Source organism: Chaetodon auriga, chromosome 22 (genome assembly GCF_051107435.1).
Source record: "Chaetodon auriga isolate fChaAug3 chromosome 22, fChaAug3.hap1, whole genome shotgun sequence".
In the NCBI taxonomy this organism is placed as follows: domain Eukaryota; kingdom Metazoa; phylum Chordata; class Actinopteri; order Chaetodontiformes; family Chaetodontidae; genus Chaetodon; species Chaetodon auriga.
Window position 1 is genome coordinate 12,773,768 of NC_135095.1, and position 17,540 is coordinate 12,791,307.

The 17,540-nt window shown below is 41.0% G+C and overlaps 1 protein-coding gene across 1 annotated transcript; it reads right to left on the reverse strand.

The window, feature by feature from the left end:
* Window positions 1-1,232: 1,232 nt before the first annotated feature.
* slc6a1l (solute carrier family 6 member 1, like) lies at window positions 1,233-17,054 on the reverse strand. Its single transcript, XM_076721952.1, has 15 exons — window positions 16,818-17,054; window positions 13,787-14,194; window positions 10,942-11,073; window positions 10,219-10,319; window positions 8,782-8,891; window positions 8,517-8,649; window positions 6,359-6,493; window positions 6,169-6,272; window positions 5,953-6,077; window positions 5,509-5,621; window positions 4,573-4,704; window positions 4,107-4,209; window positions 3,718-3,818; window positions 2,665-2,832; window positions 1,233-2,210 (listed from the first exon to the last, which is right to left on the reverse strand). Exons 2-15 carry the CDS (start codon window positions 14,025-14,027, stop codon window positions 2,115-2,117), a joined length of 1,794 nt encoding a protein of 597 aa, XP_076578067.1. The 5' UTR covers window positions 14,028-14,194; window positions 16,818-17,054; the 3' UTR covers window positions 1,233-2,114.
* Between the last annotated feature and the right edge of the window lie 486 nt (window positions 17,055-17,540).

A 17,540-nucleotide genomic window follows, 5' to 3' on the forward strand; every position in this document is an offset into this window, starting at 1 on the left:
GGTCATACATAGACACAGCCTCTATTTGAAACCGCCTGCCGTGCTAGCAGTACGCACTGATTTGCCCAAAATGTAGCATGTAGTATGCGAACAAAAGTAAAATCTGAACTATCCCAAAAATGCCTGTATGTCTTACCGATTTGCCAGAAATCTTAAGTATGCATCGGCCCAGTCTACCTTGCCTACCCACAATGCAAAGCGCTGGAGTGGTCACAACAACCAGCTGGTCCAACAACAGGAAGTTTTTATTTGCATGGTATTGTATCACTTAGGTCACAACTTTTGAGGCTAGATGAACTGCTGATTTTGAATATTGCGAGTCTGACAAATCAAAAATGTGCTCTGATATTTATACACTGCAGTACGCAGTAAATCGTACATAATATCTGCCCAGCACCAGGCTTGTAGACATACAAAGTTAGTGACTAGCTGGTGATTCAGGTGGAGCAGTTTGCAGCTAAAGAAGCAGATATTTCCCTGAGGAGGTGGTGGAGAGCAAGCAGAGCTAAGAGGTAAGTGAAGGTGGGAGTTTCCTTTAGCGGGTCCCTTCAGACATTACTCCAGTGTTGCTCAGTGTTTGCTAAATGTGGAACAATCCTTGTATCTTTTAACAAGGATATAATGTCAGTGTTTTGTTTACAGCTGCTGCCCCGCATTCAATATTTCATCACTTACCTCAAAGTAGGACAGGACAACATTTTCTTAGTGCTGATGCTTTATGTCACATCACTTTTCCCACCATCTCAGTTATGTATTGTATTTTCAGTAATTAAAATGCATTTTCTGGTCTCATGGAATTAAAATGTGTGACATAAACCAAACACAGATTTGAGCATCATTTTTCACCGTTAAGTCGTTGCTTATTATCATGCATACTGACTTTTTATTAGTCATAAGAAAGCATTCATCATTACCTTATTCTGCATGAGCAAATTCTACAGCTACAGCAGAGTTTTTCTTCAGTAACCTCCAAATTACTACAATCTCAAACTATCCCTAATCATTAATAACCCTAAACTCCAAGATAAGCATTATTAAGTGCTTTATAATAAAGAGCCAATATGCTACTTGTATGCATGCTCATAGGCAACTATTTAATGGTGAATGACTTTAATGTAAATTTGTATTAAGTGCCCTAAAATACTCACATTTTTTTCACATTTTTTGGGAGAATTACCAAACACTACACCACTACATACTGCAAGACACTGATGGAGAAAGGAGTAACTAGATGCAGTTTATCTTATTTTTATTGACATTAAAAACTGGAGTAAAATCAATGCAAATCCTTCATACATCTCATTTAACACATTCCCCAAAATGACAAAACAGAGCGTTTTATCGTACTTCGTCATAATCCACAGTATGAAACAACTCTTAAAAAAAAACTCACAGCACACTAAATATGGTGACACGATTCTATACACAGTTTTCTAATATTTTAATCAAACAAGCTGCCCTGAAGGCGAACACTTGAGATTATACGACATCATTTAAAACTTCTTAAAGAAGTGTTAATTGAGAAACTGCCTACGGTCAATAGTCTGTACAACTTTCACCACATTAACATGTTGTAGGTCCGGATCAGCAAAGACAAGAAATAAAACTATACAGCCTCCATATTTATCGCTGGACAAGAATATCACAGTAGGTTGGTCGGTTCTTATATTTGATGCGTTATATTTTTACGCTTACAGTCAAGTTTTACCAGATTTTAATGCCTCTGTAGAACAACATTCATGACATTTGTGGCTTTTAAACAAAGACAGTGATTTTGTTGAGTAGTAGAGAAAATGTACAAGTACAATGACGTACATTAATGGTATATAAGTGGTATATGTACACAGGTTTAGTGCTGATCTATAGCATTCAATTTGTGGTCACTTTTTTTATTGCAAAAGGAATTTTTTTTGTCCTCTAAATTTATCAAAAGCCTCATCTTCTTCCTCCTTTTGCCTAATTTTTCAGCACAATTTAAGATGGAGGAGCGCATCGTCGTAAAGTACTGTACAAGACTCCATCTGTCCAATAGTCACATTTCAGTGTTGACTGCAGTACGTCGAGGCAGACAAGGAAAAATGGCAGTCAGATTATTTCGACCTGAACAATCCTGGCTAGACAGGAGCTTCGCCCACGCTCCCTGTGTGTGTAAATTCTTCATGCCCCGATGGCTTTTTATCCTCCTGGGCGGTTGTCATCTCCCGCCAACGCTGGTCATGTAAAGAGAGTTACATCAGCCTCAGAGTAGTGTTAGATGCTTAACAGTTATTCTTAAAGGTGAGTCCAGACGAGGAAAGCTAGGTGGGACTAAAATGACTAAAATAAACAGATGAATAACATGAGAAGTGAACAACATGTGCTTTTTTGCTGGAATTTACATGCCTTTAACAACAAAATGTTAACTGCAACATGCTGTTCTCAGTGACATCATACAGTACCTTCTACAACCAGGATCATCATAACGACCTTTAGCCAAACTCATTTTTTCTTTTCCCTTCTGAATGACTGCAGTCTAAATAACTCCTGCCCTCCTGTACTGTATCTCTCAGCTATCGCCTGTTTCCCTCCTTGCACCGTTTCCACATAGCAGCATCCTTCCTCTAACACTGCAGGGAATACACATTAAAAACAGAGACAACACTGAGTCATGGACGAGGTTTGTACCTGTTTGATGCTGCCCTTGGTGGTACAGAACATGTAGATGATGTAGCCCGGGATCAGAATCATGGAAGACAAAGCCATGAACCAGCCAATCACTTGACCCCACAGCGGGTACACGTACTTCCCCAAGGTCAGAGGGGTCATCTCAATGGCACTGAAGGTAAAAACCCCCTAAAATATACAATTATGTCATTTAGTCCATGTAACCTTTGGCCAGTTAACCAATAACAGGCTCCAGAATCAGATCAGCAAGCACTTATTTGGTGATTTGAAAGACATCTTGGTTAAAATTCAGTAGAAAATTATGTTTTTTAGACGTCTATGTTATGTAAAACTGAAACAAAATGTGTCTCACACTCAAATATAGTGCAGCTCAACAGTTATTGTAACACTGATGTCTAAACAGCCATGTTAGTGGCAGCTAGCAGCTGACAATAAGACTGCGCTGAGACACAGTGGTGATTCAAGCTGAATGCTAACTAGCATGCTAACATGCTTACGATAACGATGCTAACATGCAGACGTTTTAGCCAATATAAAGTTTTCTGTGTTTGCCAAGTGTGTTTGCATGTTGATAAAATAAACCCCATGAAGGGAACAGAAATGATCTATCCAATAGCTGTCAAGATATTTCAATCCAGACCAAAATGATAAACCGACAAGAAACATTCACTCTTCATCCAAATTGAGCTCAGTTTTAATCTATACGTCTAGATGTCTTTTGACCTGCAAATCATCAAATCAGAGCTCACAGAGATCAAGCTGCACTGATTCATTTTGGCAGAATAGCCTTAATTTCCCACTTACAGTGTATAGCTTTCTTTATCACTACAGTAGTGAAGATAAAGACATTGCAATGATTTCCCAGAGGGCCTGAAGTGCACATCACCACAGAGGAAACCAGTTCTGCAATGTCATCAATTCTCTACCTATCGGCACTTGCTGCAGCTTGATGGGTTCATAGATCTCAGTGAGGGAGGAGGAAGCGCATGTTAGAGTTCGACTTCAGAAAAGGGCACATTATGGGGCTTAAATCGATAGCTATTCCCTGCCTACCAGGCAGATCAGCGGAGTGAAGAACATCCAGCAGAGCTTCCACCAGCCGCAGGGCCGATAGCCGATCATGTCCTCAATGTTCTTATAAAACCTTTCAGCTCCTGTGGCATAAAGAGAGGAGGACAAAGAAGAAGTGTGTGTGTTAATATGGAGATAATGACTACAAGAACAAATCCTTATGGGGTGAAAGAGAGGCAAAGCTGATTGGACAGAGAGTCTAATCACAGAAAGTGGAGCAGATAAATGTAATTTCCTGTTGGACAGCGACAGTGTATATAAGAAATCTACATGCTCGATTCATTACAGTCCTTTCTGTCCAGGTTGTCTCAACTTATTTCAGCTGCATGTGATTTCACTGCAGCATGGACAGCATGAAACAGATTTCCTACCATAAAGCCAGGATATGGAAACGGTTTCGAAGAAGACGAGGAAGAGAAGGCACATCCCACTGGCGGAGTAGTAATCAAACAGCTTGAACACGTACAGACCACCCTGGGAGATTTCAGCACACAGAGTCACACATACAGTATCTGCTTTAGAGGCTGAATATCACATCCCTGTCTTTATTGAATAAAATATGCATGATGAATGTACACCGCAGGTTGTTGTGAGATCATTTTGTCATTATGTATAATGCAGGAGGGGGCTTTATTCCCTGGTGTTGGAAAAATGTGCAAATATTCACTTGTGTCTGGGTACTGGGCTTTAAGACAACCAGCTGTTATGTCTTAGTCATATGTGCACACATCCTGAAGCACAATTCAAACCCGAACTTAACAGATCCTCTAATATTTTTTAGCGCAGAATCAGCATGGACCGAGGGCACTGAATATGCAGAGATGAACACAGCTTTACCTGTGTGATGTTGGAGAAGCCGATGACGAAGGAGATGAGGCAGACGATGAGGATGAACACCTTCTTCCTTTTCCTCAGCAGCAGGGGGTATTCATCCATCAGAGCTGTGATGAAGCCTTCCACTGTGCAGAACTAATACATGACATTGTTAAGAGACTTGGGTCAGAATGGACTGCCAAAACCTGGTGGCTACGTTACCCACAGTGCACTGAGGTCAGTCGGGTATTCAGGTGTGATATGCTAATAGCAACTAATGTAGCCTTGAGCTGCTAGCCATGAGCATTTCGATTCAATGAAAGCATCGTTTTAGGCAATGTTGACTGTAAATAAAAATTCATGAGCTTTTTCAGCCCTGAGTGGCGTCTTCAGGTGTTCATTTCAGGCCGAATGCAGCCCCAACAACCTTCATCAGTCATTCACAAATTCACTCACTGCATCACATGCTGCTTGTCAGCCTTATCGTATCCTAGTGATTGTATGCAGTTTACTCCAAGGACAAAATGGCAAACTCACATAAACAAAGTTATGTAGGATACTTCTATGCAGTATTTAGAAAATATTACTGTATATAAGTTGCTAAAATGATTTTGGTCATTTTTGCGTCTCGTATCCACATATTATTACCAATGACAAGCATTCAGTCTTATTTTGAGAATCTCTCCCAACGAAAGAGGACGTGAGTATTTTTTAGAACACAACTGCACTTTTGCCCATTATTGTCTCTTAAGCTCTGAATACCAGACACTCCTCGGTGTTACTCAGAAGGGTTTTTGGCATTTTCATGAGCAGCACACTGATCTAAATCATTCTTAATGAATAATTTCCTTCATTTACACAGCAGCTTCTGGTGGAGTTTCAGAGTAATGAATACCCACTTAGTCAATTAAGAGGAATGGACCATCTGTTGAGCAACAGGTAAAGTGTGTGTGTGTGTACCTGACTGTCCAGGCCCAGCATCATGAGCATGGAGAAGAAGAGGATGGCCCACAGAGAGGACATGGGCAGCTGGGTGACGGCCTGAGGATACGCTAAAAACGCCAGACCTGGCCCTAAACAAGAGACATCATATCACATTATACTGAAGCTTACTGACAGTCATGAGCATGGACGTATTTAAATATCTGAAAAACATTGGAAACAGTACAAAAAACAGCATCATATTTGCTTTGTAACCTTGTTTTTCTTTTTGAATTGAATTGAAGTAGTACTTCTACATGAGTAAAGGATCTGAATACTTCCTTCAAAGTATATTTTATACCTCAGTAGTTTGGAATTTGGAGGATAATTATGTGATAACATTTTCAGGCAGATTAGTCTGAAGATACACACAGCACCAAGGCAAACATTTTAAGATGCTCTGCTCTCAGCACAGTACTGCACCTGACGCGGCTAATTCCTGGACAGGTTTCTTGGTGATATAGGACATGAAGCCTACGATGGAGAAAATGACGAAGCCAGCAAACATGCTGGTGCAGGAATTGATGCAGCACACGATGATGGAGTCCCTGAAGAGAAAGGAATGAACAGTTAGGATGAAATAATAAAAAACCTCAGCGATCAGAGAGGATGTACAAAGCTTTGTCTGCGTGTTCCTACTTGTACACATCGTTGTGGTAAGTGTTGTAGCTGCCCAGTGCGATGAGCGAGCCCAGGCCGAGTCCGTAGGAAAAGAAGATTTGAGTTGCTGCGTCCAGCCACACCTGTCAAGACAGCAGGTACAGTATGTGCCTGAATTCACCCCCGTTTGACTATGAACATGTTTTTGTGTGATTGGATGTGTGCAAACCTCAGAGCTGATAAGCTTATTAAAGTCTGGAGTGATGTAGAAGAGGATCCCATCTATGGCTCCGGGCAGAGTGACCCCACGAAAGAACAGGATGAACAGCATGAAGTAGGGATAGGTGGCTGAGAAATACACCACCTGAGAGGAAGAGAGGGGGGATAACTTCTTTTTAGGGTTCAAATTAGCATGGATATCTGTTCTGTCCAAGCCAACAACACACACTTGATTGAGGTATAATAAAAAATGGAAGAAAGTTTGTGTTAGGATGGGATTTTTTTCAAATTAATCACAATGACAAACAAGCCATTTTTCTTAAATAAATAAAAGTCAAACCCTTGTTTCCACAGTAGACAGAGTGAAAAATGCTACAAGAATATTTCCATGGCTTCTCTTGCCGCAGGACGTGGCGAGCAGTTCTGTAGCATAATGATTATGCTTAATTGGTAATGTCCGTCAAGGCCAGGGCCTTGGGGGAATTCATTTTTCTCACACACATTAAAATCCAATTATCCCTGGCCGTGAATGTGTAAATGTGTTTCTGCTCACATACATCGCTTCGACTTGCTGTAATTTAAAAATCCCAGGCAGTCGGCAGAGTGATTCTTTTTTCTTCTTTTTCTAACTCTTTCCTATCACCTCCCAATCATCCAGCAGTTTGGATTAAATAAGAACTTTTTGAAACCGTTCCTGAAATGTGGAGAGAGGGATAAAATATGCACAGTGGAATGACTAAATACTTACTTACTATCTCTATCAAGTACAAAATAATCATTCAAATATATTTTTGGTTTGAGGGATCAGAATCAATCAAAGTCTTCTAATCAGGAGTGCACTGGGGCTTAAATAAAATCGATAAGCTATAGAGAAAATTTGAAAAAAGAGCCATCAGGTATTTCAATGTTTTTGCTCAGCAATGCAAATAAATGATGGCAGAATTGTCGGTATAACATTAGTATAAATAAATACTAATAAGCAAATAGCAAAGTAGGAAAATGGGCATTAATGATACCCCATAAACACAAAGGACTAATTAGCACTCACACCAGAGCAGCAGTGAAATTCTAATAAAGTTTAGAACATTTTAGTGGACAATGGGCTTAAATGTCACCACCACAGGATTTGAAACTCTTCCCAAAGTCTAACGGTCAATAAATTATGCCGATGCGAATTTTTACGATCAATGGATGAAATCCTTTTTTTCGCACATTCGGGGGCAGATCAATAGCCCGAGCAATGATGAATGATATCCAACAGAGCTATGACTCATGCCAGTGTGCTTTGTGAATAATAAACACGGCGACAATCAAGGAGAAGGGGCATAAATGATCTAGTAACCAATCGCACGTAACTCGTCAAAGCCTGAGATCACTTTTCCAAACAGGAGGGGACACTTAAATGATAAAACAAGCCAGTTCTTGTGTTTAATGGATTAATGGTCCAATAAACCTCTACTATCTCCTGATCATAGAAACAACAGGACTAGAGTCTGCAGCCATGTTAGTCTCTCTGTTAATGCATATGCTATCAGGCTTCCCATTTTTTTTAACTGGTGCTGATATTGGGTTTTATTGGGTTTATTGGGTTTTTAAGGTTAGATATCTTTCTAAAACAGGAAATATTAGAGATTATTTATTTTACAAACTGCATTTGTTGCACGTCTGCTAGATTCACTTCCACTTTGTTACATACTGAGAGCAAATACATGCCATTAAATTCCTCAGACATTGTCGGGACGTTTTTTTAAACACACACCAAAAGCAGAGTTATATCGACTACATAAGCACTGTGGTGCTTCAAGCTAAATGCTAACATCAACATGCTAACATGTACATAAGTCACAAGAAAACAAAAAAGCTGGTGATGCCAGAGGAAAAGTCAGGGGATGTCATTAGGGTTCATCCTTTGGGCTCCATGAACTGCAAATTTTTAGGGAAATTGGGAAATATGTTTCTCCGTTATCAGCTCCATCAGTCCAGACAGGACTCAGCCAACAACATCAGTTCTACATCCTGAGCAGCCCCACGTCGTCATGTGTGCGTGATAAAACTTAAAATATGCAAAAGGCAGAGGAAGATTCTCAGATAAAGCAGACTGTGTGATGTAGCAGAAGCAGCCAGAGAGAGTACTCTAAGCTCAAAGAGAAGCTTAAGCAGAGTCTGACCTTCCCAGTCCACTCCACTCCTTTCCAGATGGAGAAATAGACGAGGACCCAGGCCAGCGCCAGAGTGCCCACTAAGGGCCAGCGTAGCTCTCCTGGCTCCTCCAGACCACTAGACATCTGGTGCATGTTCCGCCTACAGGAAACACACAGACAGATAAGCACAAACAGCTTCCAGAAATAGCTTCAGCACTTACACATACTTGTACAGAGCGTCTCGTGCACACATTCACATGCTGTAGGACAGGGACCTATCTCGCTGACTTACTCCCAAAACTCGGTGACGGCGCTCGTCAGGTTGGTGGTGTCTGTCAGACTGTAGTTGGAGAAACATTTCTCTGTGTTCCAGGGGTTGTCGCAGCTCTGCCAAGGCAGCTCCTGCATCACAAAAACATGTGCTTGGCTCCAGTAGCACAAAAATATGATGAAATATTTCTCAGCTTTCATCCTATATTCTGCCTCAAAACAATATGGGAGATTAACCAGATGTAGCATTTTAATAAAGAAAATGGAAAAAATGAACTTCCATCATGTGTATCCTTGACTCTCCATAGTGCCTCGTTTTAATGAGCCAAGCATACTTTTCAGCCTTCACACAAAAACACAGCAATGAACAATATCTAATTTTCATCCCTGCTTCTAAAGTCCTCCAATTTCCCACCACGAGAGCCTCAAGCACAGTGTCTGCAAAGTCTTTAAATTTCTTCCTCCAGGCTTCTTCAAGCCAGGCGGTCATGCAGAGATGCTTAAAAGCACAGTGAGAAGGGCTGAGACAGAGAAAGAAAGGCATTGCAGAGGTGATAAACAAGACCTGAGCAGCTTTTCTTGGTTTATGTGAGGTGAGGAAGGCATGGCTGACATGAATCAGCTATAAAAACAGAATTTAGATTACACCTGCTACCATCCTTTTTTAAAATGCTTGTAAACAGAATCTGTAAAAGCTGATCTTTTTGCCACTTAGGGGCAGCAGAAACCGGCTGAAAACACGAAACTAGACGTGTTTCCAGTAATGTATTTTTATGAGCATTTTGATGTACGGCATTGAAAGGGTTGATGGAAATGGAAAAATTCAAAAGACTTCCTCCGTTTTGCAAAATAGCTTCTACAGTTGCTTCAGGTGGTTTTTGACTTTTTTGAAGGAGTTTAGCGCTAAATGGGAGATGGAAACTGTTCAGAATGAGCTCGAACTTAACAAACTCACTACTGATCAGCTGTTTCTGCCTGGAGAGGAGAAGAAGAAGAAGAAAAAGACAGTGTTTCTGTATAGATATATATGTATAAAGTCTCTGCTGGCTCTGTTTTAGTCTCCACCTAAATGCTATGTTACTTTCACCATCTAGTTGCTAATTCAGGTTGCTTTTTAATGCTGAGTAGCAGCATAGAGTGAGTTTTCAGAGCTCTTTCACAGCCGCTGACAGAAACGAACTGATGAGAGCTGCGAGAGTGAACCAAGTGAACAGTGAAACTACCCGACAACCAAAACAACGAGCTGAAAGACACAAAACGCTCTGGAGACTTGAGGGGAATTGCAGAGTTTGGTGATAATTCAACATGGGTTCGTCATTACAAATGATAATTTTCATCATTTACATCATTACATCACACATCATCATTTGCCTCATTGCTAATATAGAAGTACTGCTTAGTGCAGCTGCCTGATTGACACAATTAATCCGTCATCAAACTTATTAATTCTGTCACATACCGAACCAAAGGAGTTGAATAAGTAGTAGAGCGCCCATGCAATGATGATAATATAGTAGATGTTGAGCCAGAAGGACAGGACCACTGCAGCTATACCAACACCTGAGGAAGGCAGAGGCACAGACATCAGCATTTTACAGAATAATTATTCTACAGGTCAGCAAACATGCAAGTAAAATGTAATTTAACATGTAAGCGGCAGCAGAGAGAACACCAGAGCAGATGGCAGACAGAGAAAAAAAATGTTACACAGTATGTTAGTTGTAATCTTCATCATCCTTATTGTTATTTTTCCATTTCTTGTTGTTTATTTGCCCTTGGCTTTGAGAATCATTTGGCACAGCAGCATACTCGCTATCAGTGTTACCGTCTGTGCTGGCAGAAGATAAAATGTGCTTCACTCGAGCTCTAAGAGCTCGGAGGCAGTGGCATAATTGCCACCAACAAGCACTGGCTGCAAAAGATTCTTAAATGAAAAAAGTTGCCAACAAACTATTGTTTCTGCATCTCTTTGGTAGCTTTGTATGCATTTGCATTTGAATATCTGCAACAAGTGTGATGCAAGGATAAGTGTGTGTCCTGATGTCAAGTGGAGTAAAAAAAACTGCACTGAAAAAGAGACAACTCAAGCATCATCAAGGTAGATTTTAATCTAAGGACTTCCATCTCCAATTCTACAAGTGAATTCAAATGATATAACAACAGATGTCCATCCATATCGTACCTTTCATCATAGGCATGAGCCTCCACACCCCCAGCCCTCCCACTGAGGTGAACTGTCCCAGAGATGTCTCCAGGAAGAAGAGAGGGATCCCAGCAAACACCAGGGTCATAAAGTACGGGATCAGAAAGGCCCCTGATAGATCACCAGAAAGCAGATAAACAAAATAAGGTTTGGTTTCATTTGGTAAGATTATTCAGATAGTAATTAAAAGGACTTCAGCGTTGGAAGTAATTAGATAAACTCAAAGACTGCTGGAAGTTCTCAACAGGTTTTATCTGCAATACCATAAAATATGTCAGAGTAATACACAAAATGTATTTTAACATACTGATGCTTAAAACAGAGATTGACAGCTCGTAATATCGTTTAGAAACCTGTATGAAACCTAAATGTTTGATTTGAACAAATTAAGTTTCTTCATTCATTTTAGACTGAAGAACAAATGAATTATGGCTGTAACGTTGTGGTCTGAATGGCATATCCCTTTCTTTAATTTGATAAACCGCGACTCTTGCCTGAAGATGTATTTTATTATTAAAATTTTATGGAAATGATCCAGGAGACACACATCTTCCAGAAAATATGCATTTGCCCAGAGAGAATGTTTTACAACTGATTAAAAAAAGTTTCCGTAGATGTTAATTTGTTGCTAAGGACCTAAATATAAAACATATTCTTAAGCGGCAAGTTAGTCAAATAACAAGTCAAATAACTTTTGAAATATGTTCCTACATTAGTTTTATTGATTAATAAAGCTTGTGAGGAGGGCATATGGGCAGTTGCTAATTCAGATATGATTGGTGCACTGGAAAGGCTGAAAGGGGCAGTTTGGGGTTTATGAGACTGGCGAAAGGTTAGCTTTAGTAGGAGTAAATTCAGGAGATTGGCAGGCTCGTCTGAGAGCAAAGGCAACTGTAGGTAATGAGAAAGAGGCCATCAGTGTGCTGAAAAAATGTCAAAAGGACGAGCTGTATAAGTTTGGAGGATAGATGGAATGTTAAGTGAATGTTACTTCTGGGTCTGAAAAGTGAAGCCAATGCCAAAGCAGCTTGGACCTGCATTCTTTCTAATGGCCAGCAGCAGGTCTCAGGTTTCAAAAGGAAGTCTGATTGTATGTAAGCTTATGAGAAAATTACCCTACTTCTCACTTGATTTTTTGTTTCAGTAAACATTTTTCCTAACGAGTTTATGGTCTCAGTCGCTAGTTTCATAACTTCTTCAAAAGAACATGACGTTCATTTTGTAAATTATGGTCTCACTTAGAGAAAATAGACGCTACCTCGGCGTGGCTACCTTGTAAGTTGCTACCATGTTCTCCACTTCTGAGTCAGATGCAATCAGAGGCGTAACAATGCATATCCTCCCCAGCTCCACCCTTTCATTCAAATATGGTCAGTTTTGCCTCCAAAAAACCAGCATGGCGACAGCCAAAATGCAAAACTCAAGGTTTCAAAACACAAACCAATGGGTGACGTCACAATGGCTCTGTCCACTATCTATATACTCTGAGGTTTGGAGGGAGAACAGTGTCTCACTAAAAGGACTAGGAGGGAGTCACAGGCTGCCTTAGAAAAGATGCATACAAATAAAGATAGGAAAAGGTTCAACCGTGCCCCCCACTGGAGCAGTGGACCACCCAATGGATTTTAAAGCCTCCACTTTGAAAATGAGGGAAAGCAGTTTGGCAATTGTAAAGGGCACGCTTTCAAGTAAGAAGTTTTATATATATGAGGAGGCATTTCTAACTGTTTGAGAGGCCAGTTAAAAGTTTAGGGTGGGAGAATGATGCTTAGAGATAAGGGGCAGATCCAGGTTTGAGACAGTAGATAATGGAAGTATTGAGACATCAGGCCTTCCAGGCAAACTCAAATTGTGGTGCCTGCAGCTTTTTTCTGCAGCCATCTTTGTTGTGGCCCCTTACAGCGGAACCAGGTTATTGGTAGAGTGAATGATTAGCTCTTACATTAGAAAGGCTGGGAGCCCCACACCACTGAGGAGGTCCCCATAACCAATCTGACAGAGGAATCTAAACGTGCAAATCAAGGCTGGAGATGACGGGCGTAGTGATAGCAAGAGCAGTAATGAGTACAGTGCCAACAGTCTCAGCAGGGAGGAAGTGAAACCCAAGGGAGGCAGTTTTACAGACCCAGGCAGCACTTAGACATGGAGATATTGTAGGCCAGGTACAGCATGGGCCTGGCGGTATCTGGACTAAGCATGACGCAGCCATCATGGAGCAAAGCAACAGCAGTTGGCAGAAGAAAACTGGTTGTAGAGGCAAGAGGGTGACTACTGCCAAGGTTGGGAAAGCTGTAGAAGATTGTTTGGTTATACTGCTAGCATGCTACTTAGCTTGGCAGGCTAGCTAATTGAAGAGGTTGTTTGGTTCATTTGATGGTTCAATAGGCATGCTAGTTAGCCTGACATATTGTTAGCTTCACTGACATGGTAGATTGAACTGTATTTTGTTGCTTGCTAAAATGAGGTAGCTGAGGAAGATTATTTGGCTGTTGCTTGGTGTATTGAACAACATGCTGCCAGCGATAGAAGCATGCAGGCTCACTTGACATGGTGTTATGTAGTTGATTAGCATGGTGTTAGCTGGTGATACTGTAGACAAAAGTGAATATAGCCTGCTATGCTAGCCTGTTGAGTGTATGGGTACAAGGAAAGAGGGGGGTTGTGTGATGCTGGAACACACTGTTGAGCCTTCTTGGTGCTCTGGGTCTAAATCACATGAGAAGGTGCCCAGCTGATGACTAGCCTCAGTACAATTTTATAATAATAGTTAACTTTAAACAGACAGAAGTTCTTTTGGTGCTGTCAGTCACATGGTAGCACTTACCTCCACCATTCTTGCCACACAGATACGGGAACCTCCAGACATTTCCAAGGCCAATGGCGTATCCCACACATGACAGCAGGAAATCGAACTTTCCCTTCCAGCTTCCCCTGTCTGGTGGCTCCTCTGTTTGCTTCTTTTCACCTGCAGGGGGCGCCACAGGATCCAGTTCCTCAAAGGGAACTGCTTGTTTGACCTCTGTTGGGGAGTTTAAATCCACTGTACTCTGCCCAGTCTTCCCCATGGTGGACCACTACAGACCAGTGGGGTCAGGAAGCCACTTGGTCCTCACAGCCTGTAATGGTGACGGATTAATGTCTCTGTTCGTGTCCGGCTGAGTCTCTCACACTGAGTTTGGTTCTTGATTTGACAGATTCAGGACAATGTGCAGACACTGAATGTGCAAAAAATCTGTAGATAGAGAGAGAATGCAACAGTTTTGGCAGAGGTGTGATAACAACTGAGTACTGAAAGCTTTTTTGTTGTGTTTGGCAGTGTTGTAGTGGAGGAGAACACAACTCAAATTACAACTTGATGACGATGAGGCATTTTTATGGTCTTTTACAGCCATTTTATTAACTTGAGCAACTACGTAGCTCCCAAAACAAAAGCTAACAGCTACCACATAAACCAATGAAAGAATATAAAAGTAAACTTCCTGCACGAACAATTGAATAAGAGAGGAAGGAAGAGTGACAATGGTGGACCATATAGATTACATTATTCTGATTCAAAGGTGATAGCATATGACCAGAGAGGTCAGGAGGAGTCAGGCGGACCTGTTGACTAGAGAGTTCCTTGACTTCACTGCCTTGACTTTATTTTTGTCCCACTAACATCTACCGACTAGCTACTGATGTTTGTGACATTTCTGCTCATGGAAGAGTGTGAAAATGAGTGCCTTGATGCTTTCAGTGTTGGTCTTACTTGGTGAGTGGGCTGATAGGTAGTTAGCATAATGGTAACTGTTACCATAGCTGATAGCTACCAGAGCTAATACAGTAGCACAAACATCGTCTTTGGTTGTTGTGTTCAAATATTTCCCGAACTATTGTAGAACTATATGCTAGCAAGGCATAATATCTGGATGACTCATGATCAAGAACGTGTTGAATACTGTGTTGTAATCATAAAGCAAGTGTTTTTTCCCAACCCATACTGAGAGCAAGGCTGCAACTAATAGCAGGTATTATCATTATTGATTAATCTATTGGTTTTTTTTTTTCTGATTAATTGATTACCTGATTAGTGTAAGACATGTCCAAAAATAGTGAAAACAATGCTGATTACAACTTTCCATAGCCCAGGCTGATGTGTTCAAATGTCCTCTTTTTTTTTCAACCAGAAATACAGTAACGCAAAATGGAGAAAAGCAGCAAATCCTGTCAATTAACTAATAAATTGATTGATTAACGTGGGGTATTTAAAATGTTTTTGCTTCTTCAAATGCAGGTATGACACTAGAATAGTTGTAATTGGTAAAACTGCCCTTTAAAATCATGTTTTTGCTGAGCAAGTTCTGTGTATTTCCCACAGGTCAAAGGTATAATAAATCAGGAGGGCATAATTCCACTCATCTGACTTGAGGTCGTCTTTGTGGGTGTGCCAACTCAAGCCAAAAAATAGCACAGAAAAAGCACCAATGGCTGATATGAGCAGGCAGGTGGCGTCGTCCTTGAGAACGCTGCAATGTGCATCTTAATCACTGCTGACACGCCCCCTACCTCACCTTTCTTTCCAGTCCACCACAGTCAAGTTCATGGTGAGTCATCACAGTACCAAAAGATGGGAAAAGATGAGAAAAACCTTGACAAAAATACCACATACGTTCCACTATGTGCTAATGAGGCGTTCAATGTCTTGGATGGCTCTGCTTATTCTGGAGAATACACAGGCCTCTATAGTAGCTGTAATGTTGATTTAACTGCTGAATCAAGTGGTAAATTCATATTAATAAATATTAAGTCATTCTCTGTCTCTGGAATAATCCCTCATCTCATTGTCTAGATGACATCACATTGTCAGGAATTTAACTGGGAGGAAGTTGTTCATGATTAGTAAATATTGATTGACCCAGAAATGATCCAGATCCCTTCATGGCAGCCCTGGAGACTGTTTGCAGATACAATCAACAGAGATGTTCTCGGCTCAACCCTGAAATTTTCAAGGAAATTTCACTGTTTATTTTCACACGCGGAAGAGCTTTGAAACAGCAGGATCACGCTGAGCTTATTCTTCTGCGTACTTAATCATCAACATGTTACAGCGATTTGAAAAGCCTGCTGTATTTCATTATCTGTCTGATTCATTGTGCTCACTGTCAAAGAATTCAAATGTATATTTATGTTCAGTAGCTATTTCTAAGGATGAAACGCCTTTGCATGATTTAACAGATGCATCATTTATGCATACTGGCCTTTGATGTTTCTGGAAAAGAGTATTGGAAAGATGTACTGCAGACATGCAATGGACACAGATGATCCTCATTCAAAACACAAGAAAAGCGCAATGTAATGGAAAAAGTCAGTCTGATAAGTTTAAAAAAGTGCGCGAGTGAGTGAGTGATCATTATCAATCAGACAATGTCTCCCCTGCTGAAAGATGAGTTATGTTCGACACTGTATAAAAAGCAATCAGCTTCAATATACTTTCAAATTGTTGTCTAGGTGAGGACGGCAATCTGCTTCAAAAGCTTACCAATAATACGAAACACATCAGAGATTCCCTTTGAGGATTTCATCCATTTAGAATCAAAGTAGATTGTGCTGTTTATGACTGTAGAGACTTTTAAGACGTCAGTTTTTATTTTGCCTGTCTCTCTCGACAATCACAGCAAAAACTATTAACCAAGAGTTTCATCCAGTTAATGAATTTGTATGGTCTGTGCAAGTCCATTGAACTAAAACTGACTCTATCTTTGTCTCTTTGTTGTGGACAAACTATTCTGTCACTGAACAATTCAATTTAATAACTTCCTCGATGACAGACAGTTTAAAAGCAGAGAAAGGACGAGGGGGAACGAGGTCAGTCCTACCTGAGAGATTTTCCAAGCCCTTCGTCAGGTCATCAGCTTCAGTTCTGGACACCACAAAAGTCCTGGGACTTAACATCCAAAGGAAGAATTAGCATCTTTGAGTCAGCTGTGAGACGCTTCAAGCCGGCTCTCCAGGCCCGAGGGAAGCCACAGTGTATCTGCTGCCTGAAAAGCCGTTTCTGATTTTGCAGCTCTTTCCTGTATGCTGTATTTTTGGAGGACCTGTGGCTGTTCCTGCAGCTGGTATCGAGTGGTTGATAATAAACTTCGACCTGTGTGTCTGCTTTGATTACTGCTCAGCTCTCACTAGTGGGCCCCGAGGCCATGGGGGATATGTCAATCGCCCAACTCTGGTGGGGAACTCTAGTGGCAGCAGCAGTGTGTGTTTGTGCTTTGTGCGTATGTGTTTGCTGCGATAGCCGAGGTCGGCTCTTGCCAGCGCCGTTACCATGGTGTTTCCCAATTGAGAAGGGCCGGATCAGTGAAGGCGCTTGTGGAGTTTTGGAAAATGAAACGAGGGATGCCTGCTGGCAGAGACCCTGGAAATTGTATGACCACAAATGCGGTCATGCCAGTGTCAGACTCAACAATCGACACATAAAGTGACCCAATATTCATCGTCAGTGTCACCGCTCAAATGATTGGAAGGAAATGAAGGACAGACTGCAAAATAATTTTCATTTCTCTTCAAACTTTGAATACAATCAATACTTTTGTGATATG